The following is a 12,201-nucleotide window of genomic DNA, read 5'->3' on the forward strand; positions in this document are numbered from 1 at the left end:
TACTTTATGCCCGTTCCCTCTACATATATCCCTTTTATCATAATAGCTGCACAGTTCTCAAGATTAACAGGTATCATCTTCCCTTATAGGAAGGTAAACAGTTTGCCCTAATTAAGTAGCAAGTTTTTGTTTTTGTTTTTTCCCCTCTGTTTACCTTTTTATGATTCTCTGGAGACCTGCATTTGAAGATCAAATTGTCTATTGAGTTCTGGTGTTTTGGTCAGGAAGCTCTGGAAATCCCTTATTTCATTGAATGACTTTCTCCTTGCCTGAAATGTTATGCTGAACCTTGCTGGGTAGTTGATCCTTGGTTGAAGTCCCAACTCCTTTGCCTTACGGAATATTGGGTTCCAATTCTTTCGATCTTTTAATGTAGAAGCTGCAAGGTCCTGTGTGATCCTGACTGTGTGTCCTTGATATTTGAATTGTTTCTTTCTGGCTGCTTGTAGTATTTTCTCCTTCACTTGATAGCTCTGGAATTTGGCAACGATATTTCTTGGGGTTTTGAGTTTGGGATCCTTTTCGGGAGGGGAATGGTGGATTCTTTCGATGACTATTTTGCCCTCTGAGTCTAGTACTTCTGGGCAGTTTTCCTTGATGATTTCCTGGAAGATATTGTCCAGACTCTTTTCTTCATCATGGGTTTCTGGCAGGCCAATAATTCTTAAATTTTCTCTCCTGGATCTATTTTCCAGGTCAGTTGTTTTTCCAATTAAATATTTTACATTTTCTTCTATCTTTTCATTCTTTAGATTTTGTTTGACTGATTCTTGTTGCCTCATTGAGTCATTAGTTTCTACTTGCCCAATTCTAATCTTCATCGTATTGTTTTCTTTAGTTAGCTTTTGCATCTCCTTTTCCATCTGACCAATTTTTCCCTTTAAGGAGCTATTTTCTCCATTTAGTTTTTGTACTTCTTTTTCCATTCGACCAATTTTCCCAGTTAGGTTTTGGGTTTCCTTTTCCATCTGATCAATTTTCCCAATTAGGTTTTAGGTTTCCTTTTCCGTTTGGTTAACTCTTCCTTTTAGGGAATTATTCTCTCCAGTTAATTTTTGAACTTCCTTTTCCATTTGTTCAATTTTCTTTTTCAGAGTGATGTTCTCATCAGTGAATTCTTTTTTTATAATTTTAAAATCATTGGCCAGTTTTTCTTTTATATCCTTCTTCAGATGTTCCAGGTAATCTAGTTGTGCTTGTGAGAAATTCATAGTCCCATCTGAGGTTTCAGATGGAAGTACAGTCTCAGCTCTGACCTCTTTGGTGTTTGTGTTTTGGTCCTTATCCCCACAGAAAGATTCTATGGTTTTTTCACTTTTCGTCTGCTTTTTCCGATTCATGATGTTGGCTGAGTGTTGTAGCTTCTGGTTTTTTCAGTCAGAAGGTACAGATCTTTAAGTTGAGCTGATGTAGGCTAAAAGCAGGCCTTTTTTTTTTTTGTTTCCCAGATCAACCCTGGGGTTAGCTTGTTAGGTGTGTGGGAGGGGTGGTCTGGTCTCAGGAGATCTCCTCAGCTGACCTGAGGCAAAGGCAAGGTCAGAGGATGGTGATCCCAGCTTCCCTTTTGTCTTCCCTTTTCCCCTGAAGGGCTGGGGCATGCCTAGAAGCTAATGCGTGTTCCCGCACCTCCTGGGGCTTGTCTCCCGGCTCTGAGGCTTGCCTGGGTCTCAGTGCGAATTTTCTCTGCCCTGGGTCATCTGTCCTTCCAGATCACCTCCGCCACAGTAGGAAGAATCCCCCTTTGCTATTTTTCTAGCCTCTGGTGTTATGAGACTATTTGCCCCCTTCTGCTGTTCCCGCTGATCCAGGATTTATCTGGGGAAGAGTTTTATGGTTCTTTCATGGTCATCAGGGGGGAGGAGAGAGCATTTACTGATCACTCCGCCATCCTAGCTCCCGGAAGTTCAAGTAGGTGACTTACCGAAGTTTAGTCTTCAGGCTGAAGGTTTCAAGGGCTGCTGCGCTGATATCTGGCACTCAGCGGCTCTCACGGGCTCGGTTTGGCTTGTCTCCTGCTCCGCTGGTTTCGCCCGCCACTCTCAGGCTTCTCAGGTCCCTTCCGCCCTGCTGCACTGACCATGCTGCGCTGTGCGCTGGGGGCTTACCCCCGTGGAACAGATCCTTCCCGTGGACCTTCCAGTCCAACCTGGGCTCTGAATCTGTCAAAGTCTGTCACCCACTGGATTCCACACCTCCAAAGTCTGGTCAGATTCTCCTTTCAGAGATATCCAGAGGAGTTTGACCAGGAGCTTAGGTGAGTCGTTGCTTTCACTCCGCCATCTTGGCTCCGCCTCCCCCCAAAACACATGGTGACTTATTACAAGCAAAGAAAGACAATCTGGGAGATGAGACACAAAGACTAAACCAAGGCCTGCAATATGCCTGGACGTATGCAACAAGGGGTCATCAAAAAGGAACAGAGGAAACAGAACGAATTCTGCCTGAACTGAAGAAAGGAGGTTCAGGAAAGGGCCCACTGCCATCATCTTTCCAAAACAGCCCATACAAGAGAGAAGGTTTCCTGATGGAGTCCATCCCCTGGAGAAGTGTGCTTTCAGTCATTTCCTTGGATAGATTCCCTACCTTCTGTCAAAAGAAAAAAAAAAGCCAGCATCCCTTTTGTAGAAGATTCCCAGAACTCCAAACCACAAGGTAAAGAAGAGTCTCCCTCAGATCAGGGCTGCACCCGGATTCCAGCCAATCCCTGCTCTCATGCAGCTCATGTTTGAATGGGGTGAGACAGCCCATATGGGACCATTCAGCAGCAGGGCAGCAGGTCCATTCACTTTGGAGGGCTTCGGACACAGCAGTTAATGAATGAAGAAGGATTGTCCTGAGGATGATTTTCTGGTAAAAGGAACACAAGTACTTTCTGCTAACCCAAAATAAAGAGACTTTTTTAACTACAAAGTGGGGACCAGAAATCAAATGGTCATAGAATTTTGAAAGAAAACCTTTCCTTCGCTTCATTTGAAACTATGCCCTTTGCATATTGAAAGACTGACAAAATGGAGAGGAGAAAAATCCCCAGCAAACCCAGGCATCTGCATCCTCTTAGTAAAGTCTAATTGGGACAGCTCCTCGGCTGGACCAGAAAAGCATAGGCAGCAAGCTCCCCAGGGTCACCCTCTCAAACGAGGCCCTCTCCCCATGCACACAGTGAGAACTCAAAAGGACTTCCTGAAGAACTAAGAAGGACATTGGGAGCCAAAATACATATACTTTCCATAAATAACAGGATCTTCGATTTACTCTTTAGATGGTACATCATCAGGTAAACTGGGGAAATTTACTAAAATCAATATGATCTGAACTGAAAAAAGCAAATAGTACTGTAAGTCACGACTGCTCTTTACATTCAGAAACACAAAAGGAGCCCGGACATTTCTGGAAGCTTTGGAGACAAAGACTGAGAGGAGTAAAAACTTAAAGGCAAGAACCCTAACCCATGTGGCCGATGGAGAGTGAGCGGTGCAGACACACCCACATCTAGCCGGCCACCCTGCTCAAAGGACAGGCCAAGAAGGCTCCTCCAAGAGGCCTCCCTTGGACAAGAAGCCTTACCTAGAAGGAAATGAAGTCTCCCACCTTACAAGGGTTTCAACACAAGCAGATTCTTTAAACAACAAACAGAGCACTCCAAGGATGTGGAGCGATAGTCAGTGTCAACTGTATATTCATCCAGTAAGACAAAAATTCCAATTCACAAGCCAGGTGTAAGCCAGCTGAGGGATGACCCCTATTTCACCAGGTTGTAGAAGCATGACATCAGATCATATTTAGCACAGTACCTGGCACACAGTCATTCTTAGTAAATGCTTGCCCCTTTCTCTGATTTAGAAAGACAAAGGCTGCATGAGAAAACGTCTTCCATTGTCTCCATGCCCCTGTCACTGGGCAAAGGGAAATCTTCATTTAGTTAAATATTCAAACACTCATTGCCCACCAGATCTCAAAATCTAAAACCTACCTGCTTCATGGCAGTCTCCCCAATTTTGTCTGAGTGTTTTCGGATACTTTCCAAGAAGTCCTTGAGATCAGACATGGAAACATCCTTGATTTCTTCCCGAAGCTTGGGGATGTTGTCCACCATGACCTTGCAGAAACGGTAGTGGCTCACTTGGGGCAGGTAGGTGTGTTCCAGGTGCTCCAGGGTTTTCAAAGCTGGGTAATGTCTGCAAAAGGAATCCCACAGATTTAGTTCTGCCCGGGATTTCTTAGATTCCCAAACTTCTTTCATCTCTTATAAATTGACCATAGTACAGAGTCTTTCTAAGGCAAGCTTTCCAATCTCAATTCATTTTCTTTATGCATAAAGACAGCAGGCTCACTTACTATATTTAGGCATAACAGTGAATGTAAAGAGAACCTTGGGCCATTTAGCTTCTGCATGTGTTGCCTAGATGAAGAGATACCTAATAATGGAGTCATGGGAGATGAGAACAGAAAAAGCACATTAGCAGATATATTTATGTAGAATATCAGAAAAAAAAATGGAGAAAAAAAGGAAGAGGATTTCCAATGACATACAGGCACAGGAAAAAACCCTCTAATCAAGGAGTCACAGACCCACAGAACTGTGATGAGTTTGAGCAGATGGCATAATCAAGACCCTCTGCATGCTGTTGCCAAAGACTATCATATTGAACAATATGATATCATATTGAACATTTAAGTGTTGATTACAAAGATGCCCTGAGCCCTCTCCCTAGAGAAGCTGAGCCCCAGAAAACCAGAAAGCTGCCTGGAAGTACAGCAGAAAGACGAGTCCTATTAAAAGGCTAAGAAGGTACCATGCAGGCACAGACAGTGACAGTCACAGCCAAATTCTGGCATGGGAAGGAAGTATGTGGTGCCCTGGAAAGGGCACTGACTCATGTATCAGAAGACCTGGCTTTAATTTCTATCTCTGAGAATTGTTATTTTTATGATTTATTACTTTTCAAGTGAGCAAAAGCCAATGAACTTCCCTGGGCCTCAGTTTCCTCATTTGTAAAATGAAGTGGTAGGACAACTAAGGAGTGCTTGTGCGAGTGGAGAAGGCAGAGGGTGCAAGAGATGTTCTAAATCTTTCAAGGACAAGATCTGGCAACTGATTAACTATGTGGCATGAGAAGAGTGAGAAAGTCAGATTTACCAAGATTACAAAGCTATAAGGATGGAAGAACAGTGGTGGCTTTGACAGAAATAAGGACGCTTGGAACTGGACAGGATTTAGGGGGAAAAGATAATGAGCTGTGGTTTCTATAAAGTGATCTTAAGACGCTTCCATGTTATTCAATTTTAAATGTCCAGAAGGCACGATGACGACAGCTAAAGTTCAAAGGCTGAATGTTAGATCTGTGTTTCCACTGCCCAGATACGGCTTGGCACAGAACAGCCCAAGTGAGTGGACATGATATGGATGGTGAGACAGGAGAGACTGAGAAGCAGCAGTGGGGCAGGCAGGAGGTGGACCAGGAGACAGCAGTGTCATGGAAGGAGAGAATATCCAGGAGATGAAGGTGGGCAGGTCAAGAAGAATTCAGCCTGAGAAAAGGCCATCAGATCTGGTGATTAAAAGATCTATACTAACTCAGAGGGAGTTGTTTTGGTTGGGTATTAAAGTCAGAAGCCACATGACACTCCACGTTCCCCATTTCTGAAACTCTCTTCCCCTTCATCCAGACATCTTAGCTTCACTGACTTCCTTCAAATCTAAGCTGAAGTCCTACCTTCTGCAAGCAGCCTTCTCTGAGATGTATCCTGCAAATACATGGTTTGCACACAATTGTTTGTATGATGTCTCCACCATGAGATGGTGAGCTCCTTGAAAACAGCAAGGGGAATGGGGCTCCCCTTCTTTATATTTCTAGGGATGAGCACTTAATAAATGCTCCATGAATTGATCTGAACATGCACATGTCACTAAAGCTTTTGGGGATTCGGTTTCCTCACATAAAGGCATAGAAGATACATGAACTACCACTCAATTCCTCCCATATGGGCTAAGCTCAATTCAAGGAACAAAGTTTTCGGCGAACAACTTCACTCACATGCAGCCTAGGCAACTTCATATAAAATACAATTCTCAACCACCCAGAAAGAACAGTTAATTGAACTGACAACTTATATCTTTGGGGGCTTTACATTTCAACTTTGGCCCCTCCACCCAGACTTTGTGGCCCTGAAACTATGAAAATGGCCAAATGACAAAGAATGAGGAAGATGAGGAAAGAGACCTGAATGAGTCAATCAGCTGGATAAACAGCCCCTGGAAAACGACGACATATGTCCTGTTAATGTCCAACAAGCTTCCTCTGGTTGCTGCTCTGAAGAGTAATTCTTCCTCTGGCACTCTATGCTAGTACCAGGGAAGATGGTGATGTCTGCTCCACCTGCCATTGAGACAAGAAATGCCTCTCATCACCCTTCAAGTCTTTTTGGTCTTCTGAAAAATTTAGTTTGCCCAAGGATTATAGTCTATTCAAAAGCTCATTCTGGCAATAATGAAAGATTCCCCTAATATAAGTCACATTAAAAAAAAAAGCTTCATGCATCTCTGCATGGGCAGCAAACTCACCAATACAAAAGATTTCTACTTATAGGAGCAGTTATCATCATTCAATGCTTCTTATCCATCCCGCTCCCATGTTCACTTATCTAACTAAAGGCAGAAAACAGGTTTTTTTTATTTTTTCATGACTATTTGTTTTTCTTTTCCTCCTCAGCCTAAAAAAGAGTCATTTTTAGTTTTGCAGATTCATTTCAATCAATGAACAAAGTAGCAGTGTAAGGAGATTTCTCACATTAGGGTGAACTGAATGGTTCCTGATGTACTCGCAGCCTTTTTTATTTGTGGTCATATTTGCCCCAATCCTTTCCAAAAATAAAAATAAATGGTGGAGACTGAGGTCTCTCTCCCCAATTCAGAAAGCTTTTCAGTATAAGATACAGTTAAGTCTTACTCAGATTTTATAGACTCAAAGAGCAGTACAATTCACATGGCTCAGTGTAAACAGTACACTGTTTATACTACAATTAGGTACGAAAAGCTATTTGCAATAAAATGTGATTCCTCTGGAGAGAAACTTAAGAATGGACAGAAAGCCAGAAATTAAGCCAAAGAGATAAACACACTTTGGGGTTTAGTTATATTTTGGAACATTGTTTATAGAATGAGAAGAATCTACCCATGTGGCCTGTGGACACGTTAGGCATTCGCTGATGAGCTCCGAGGCCACATGCTGCCAACATCTGGCCTGTGGAACAGCTCCACATTTTTCATCTCTCACAGTGCAAAGGCCAATGGCTCCTGGTAACAAGGAATGTCGCTCATTCCTTCACTGTCCTTTTGTTGGTATGTTTCATGTCCATCTTTTATTCTCCTCTTCAAGTACAGCAAGAAATTCCTAACTTCATTTTCCATGCCAAACACTCAGTGCAAATAACTAGCTGTACCTCTGAGTACATAGTGGTCACCAGGGTCCAAGAAAACAAGAACAGGGCCTTCAAACTGCATCGGGGCTCTTTCTGAACCTTTTATTAGAGAGCTGTACCTCACTCTGACCAAGTACAACCTCTACTAGAGGTGTGAGGGAAGAAATAAAGTCATGTGGCAGAGACAGGGAAAGGAAAAGAAGAAAACCCAAAGACCAAGCAGGCTACCCTAACCAAAACAGAAAGCTCCCAGTCACTAGCCCCAAGGCCACCTTTCAGGACAGCAATTCTTAGGGAAAAGGGGCTAGCCATCCCCATCAACTATTACCCATAGGGCAGGGAAGTCAGCTGAGCTGAAGCAGAAGGCACCAGGCAAGTCAAATCATCACCATACCCTGGCCACATCACCTCAGGGCCATGATAGAAACAGTCCAGTAGCACCCTCAGCCCAAGAGCTCTGGGAAGAGCATTCCCCAGGATTTCCTTCATCTTCCAACCACTGATCCTGCTTCCAACTCAACCCCAAAGCCACTGCCCAAGTAACCAGCCCTTGGATAGACGGTGCCTGGCTACAGTCAGTGCTGCAGCTGCTGCCTCCATAGCTACTGAAGACCCAGAACCCAGGGTTCTCACCACCAAAGCCCTTGGCTGGTCAAATGATTCAACACCAGAAACAGATATGGAATGATCAGGGGAAACAGCATTACCATGGGCTTTGTTGCTACACCCTTAGGACCACAGGGTGTATCCAGCTGGCATGCAGCTGAGACCTTCTCTAACTTCTGTCTCCCCCCATTAGAATGGGACCTTCTTGAGCACAAGGGCTCTCTTGCTTTTCTTTCTCTATCCCCAGGAAGTGCTTTCTCTTCCATTCATCCAGTTTAGGAAGAAGTATGTATTGGGCCAAAATCAAGAACACTTTTTCCTTCAACTGATGGCTCTAGGTCAAGGGTCAGCAAATTAAAGGATGGAGGCCAAATCCAGGAAATCACCTGTTCTGAGCTCACTGGCCATGCAAAAACAGGCCACAGTCTGCCAAGCTCTGATTTCTTCCCACCATTTATTTCTCCACTGCCCTGTGACTGATTTCCTCCTCTCCCAGCCCTAGGAAAAGTTACAAAAAGACACAGACCAAAGTACCAAGAGAAGAATGTGTCACCTGTGCCATCTTGAGGATGTCCCCTTCTAAAACAGAATTAAACAACTCTGTAAAGGAAAACCCAACCAACCACAGAAAGTCGCTGCATCCAGGGCATAATGAGGAAGAAGGAACAGAGATATTCTCCCTATTTCTGTACTTGCCATTCCAAGATGACACTAGCGGCATTGCCCTTTAACTGCATGCGTGTGTGTGCACATGTGTGTGCATATGCATGTGCATGTGTATGTGCACATGTGCATGTACATGGGTCAGAAATGACCAGCATCTATCTAATCAACAGGCCCTTGGCACAATGTGAGATTATTATTTCAGTAAAAGGAAGCCAAGGGTAGCAGAAGCAGAAAAATCAAGACCTACTTGCAACAAGCACTTCAAGTAGCTACAATAAAATAAAGTCACTCAATTCACTTGGGACACTAAAGGTCAAACCAAAGATGAGAAGACTCTTGAGAGAGTCCAGTGGTCCAAAGGTGAAAAGGCCCAAACTTGACAGCTGACATTTCAATTGGTAAAAGGAAAGAGGATTTCCAGTTTCCCTCAGGCCCTAGAAGTGTGGCCAAAGATCTCTTCAAAGGTCTCTGAGGTCAGACAAGACTCTGGGCTTTAGTACTCTGGTACCAGTGCCCAGCCCAGAGAAGAGGTGTGAAAACCATCAGAGAGACGTTTCTTCTGGGCAGAACCCAAGGCAAGAAAGCAGACGAAGAAATGTTCTCTCTGACCGTGCCTTTGCATGGTCTCGTACCAGTGACCATCTGTCTGTAAACTTTCTTGCGCATCCTCTACTGTGAGTAGTGAAGAAGACATTTCTAGAACAAGGGATAACAGCCAAGGCCATCACTCTTGCAGATCTGTATCACTACAATCTGTCTGTGCCCTAGTCTCTGACGAGATGAGGAGCTCCCTGAGGCCAGGAGCCCTAAACTACCTAAACTAATTTTACATCTCCCTCAGCCCCAAGGAAGTCTGGAGTTTTGAAGATGGCCAGCAGACCCAGCCAGAGAGCAAGCTCCCAAGAGAAGCTGTTGATGTACCACAGAAAGGCTGAGGGAATCTCCCTCCTAACTGATCTGAGCAGAGCCAGGGAGAAATTTCAGTTAGGGTTGAACAACAGGGACAGATGTTCCACAAGTCCCTTACCTTTTTGTTTTCATCTGTTCCCTCAGTTTGCTGTACATCTCCAGGACTGGAAAAAAGAGGGAAAAATACCACATGAGAATTATTTAGAGGAAGGAGAAGTCAAACAAAGGCTGCAGGAACTGCCCCCAGGCCCGTACTCCACCTTGAACTCCTCACCTGGCAGACACAGCATTAATTTATCAACTGTGGCAGAAATATTTCTCTGTTGCAGTCGACACTGCTTCAGCTCTTCCATTGCTACCACCAGCTTGGAGGGAAGGAAAGAAAAACGGAATTAGGCCAATGGCTGTACATATAAAGCTTCCCTCACCTTCTTCTACCTTGTGTTCAACTCATCAGGAAATCCCAGACAGTTTCATAGTAAGAGCTGACAAGTGGACAAAGGAGCTGCCTTTTGCTACCAATAAAATATCCTCACCCCCTTCATCCCCAGCCCCATCCCCATCCCCATGTGCCTCCTCATTCTCTCCCCATCCAGGTACTCCTCCCTACTCTCCCTGACAGGGCATTCTAGCAGGTCTCAGAAAGGATACTTCAATCTTTTTCTGCTGTATAAGGCTAGAAGGACATTTGGTCTTGGTGGGCACACAGCCATGCACAGCCTCAGAGGGCCTTGAAAGGGGCTGTGTTTATATCTCTATTTCTGCAAACAAGCCACAAACCGAAGAGTCAGGGGCATTTCTGAGCAAGGACTTCGGTAAGTTTAAGAACAAGGGACTGTTATTGCCATGCCACTAGGCACTTCCATGTTTTAAAGGTTGTTATCTGAGGAGATCCAATACTGTAGCCTCCATGTCTTTAAAAGAAGGTTCAAGAGCCCAGTATGGCCATTTACAATGCTCCTTACAGAAAACATGCAAAGCCTCAAAACAGACTGCATGGAGAACTGGTGGAACAGGTTTAAAATTAGGGTATGTGTTAAAGAGGTAGAAAACAGCTGTAGTTAGCACCAAATGAAAGGTGCTCAGGTGAATCGAATCAAATCTAAACGAGCATTAATCAGCAGTGTTCCCAGCCTTTGGCATTCATTGCAATGGGTCCAGAAGGGAAGAACAGTTTTCTGTATAACCTTTGGTCCTCCTTAAGCCCCAAAAGGCAAACTAGTTTCATTTTAAGAGAAGAAGGGCTGGAGGTATGATTTTATTTGGTAAAGGGAACTCTCAGATGAGGGCCCTCTAATAGATCTCTTCCAGTTCCCATCTTAGGGAGTCGCCCAGAACAGGGGTGGGGTTACGGGAATTGAGAAGACCCCCAGACAGCATGGTGAAGGCAGGGTTTGAACCTGGCACTTTATCTGCTTCATAATATTGCTTCCAGAGATTTCATTTAACAAGCTTTCTGAGGCCCCTGGCCATCCACCATGCCTGGTAGCTCTCCCCGCTCACCTCCACCTCCTGGCTTCCCTCAAGGCTCAGCTATCACCCACTTGTGCCAGAATCTCTTCCAATCCCCTGTCCTCTTCTAACTATCTCTAGCGTCTCCTGGGTGCATCTTGTTTGTGCACAGTGATGTGCATGCTAACTTTCCGTTGGATTGTGGACTCCTGGGGGCAGGGGCAGGTTTGTCTTTCTTCATATCCCTAGGGTTCAGCACACGGCGGGCATCTGCTATATACAAAGTATTGCAATATGGCTCAAAAGGGGAAGAAAATTCCTCTCTAAGGTAGCATTTCTGTAGACTTTAAGATCTGCAGAGCACTACACGTGCAGCACCCACCGATGCTATTGCTATCCCCATTTGTTCTACAGAAGAGGATGGAGAGGGGTTAAGTGAGCCCAGATCACACTGAAGATCTTGTCAATATCTGAGGCAAGGTCTGCATTCGGGTCTTTCTGACTAAGAGCAGCACTCGATATATTTTCTGCATCACCCAGTTCTCTGGCAGAACTGGCATTTTCCTGGAGATGTAATGTCATTGATAAATAATCATATTCTTTTGTAAATAAGTTAATATTAATTAACTGATTGCGCCAAGTTTCTGCAATCAATAGTTTTGACTGGTTGCTGCTCTATTAAAAGAATAAAAAACATCAGCTGCACTAGTTTAGATCAACTGTTCAGTAAATCCATTCCAGGACGCAGCCTCTTCTCTTATTTCGGCTGTCCAAGCTCTTCACTGACTTCATTTGGGTTAGATCCCAGAATCTGAGAATGCTCAGGCTGGACAGGTCCTTCCAAATCATTTGCACGCACATATGCCAACCACTCTGTGGCTCTGATCCAGCCTCTACTCTGCTTTTTTACCATCACAAACGCTCACCAACCATAAACAGAAAGAACCCCAAACACGATTATCAGAAGTGAACCATATGAGGCAGAAGAGGTTTTTCAAAAGGTAAATCGGGCTTACTTCCTTCCCCTCATGCTGTAGTTTTCTATTAGTATCAGTCACTTGATTCTGTGGAGAGAAGACAGTTGGAAAATCATATGAAACAAACATTTAGACAAACTGCACGTTGTTAGGGTAATAGAAGGCAAACACA

The 12,201-nt window shown here is 44.2% G+C and overlaps 1 protein-coding gene across 4 annotated transcripts in view; it reads right to left on the reverse strand.

The window, feature by feature from the left end:
- The window catches only part of EXOC6B (exocyst complex component 6B), a 607,915-nt gene that overhangs the window by 511,744 nt on the left and 83,970 nt on the right, over window positions 1-12,201 (reverse strand). For all 4 annotated transcript variants that reach the window (XM_072613606.1, XM_072612000.1, XM_072612825.1 and 1 more), the window contains exons 3-6: window positions 12,069-12,116; window positions 9,875-9,965; window positions 9,719-9,764; window positions 3,971-4,175 (exon numbers count right to left, since the gene is read on the reverse strand). In XM_072613606.1, the coding sequence (XP_072469707.1) occupies window positions 3,971-4,175; window positions 9,719-9,764; window positions 9,875-9,965; window positions 12,069-12,116 (390 nt within the window). The remainder of the gene's footprint in view (window positions 1-3,970; window positions 4,176-9,718; window positions 9,765-9,874; window positions 9,966-12,068; window positions 12,117-12,201) is intronic.

This window comes from Notamacropus eugenii, chromosome 1 (assembly GCF_028372415.1).
Source record: "Notamacropus eugenii isolate mMacEug1 chromosome 1, mMacEug1.pri_v2, whole genome shotgun sequence".
NCBI classification, from domain to species: Eukaryota; Metazoa; Chordata; class Mammalia; order Diprotodontia; family Macropodidae; genus Notamacropus; species Notamacropus eugenii.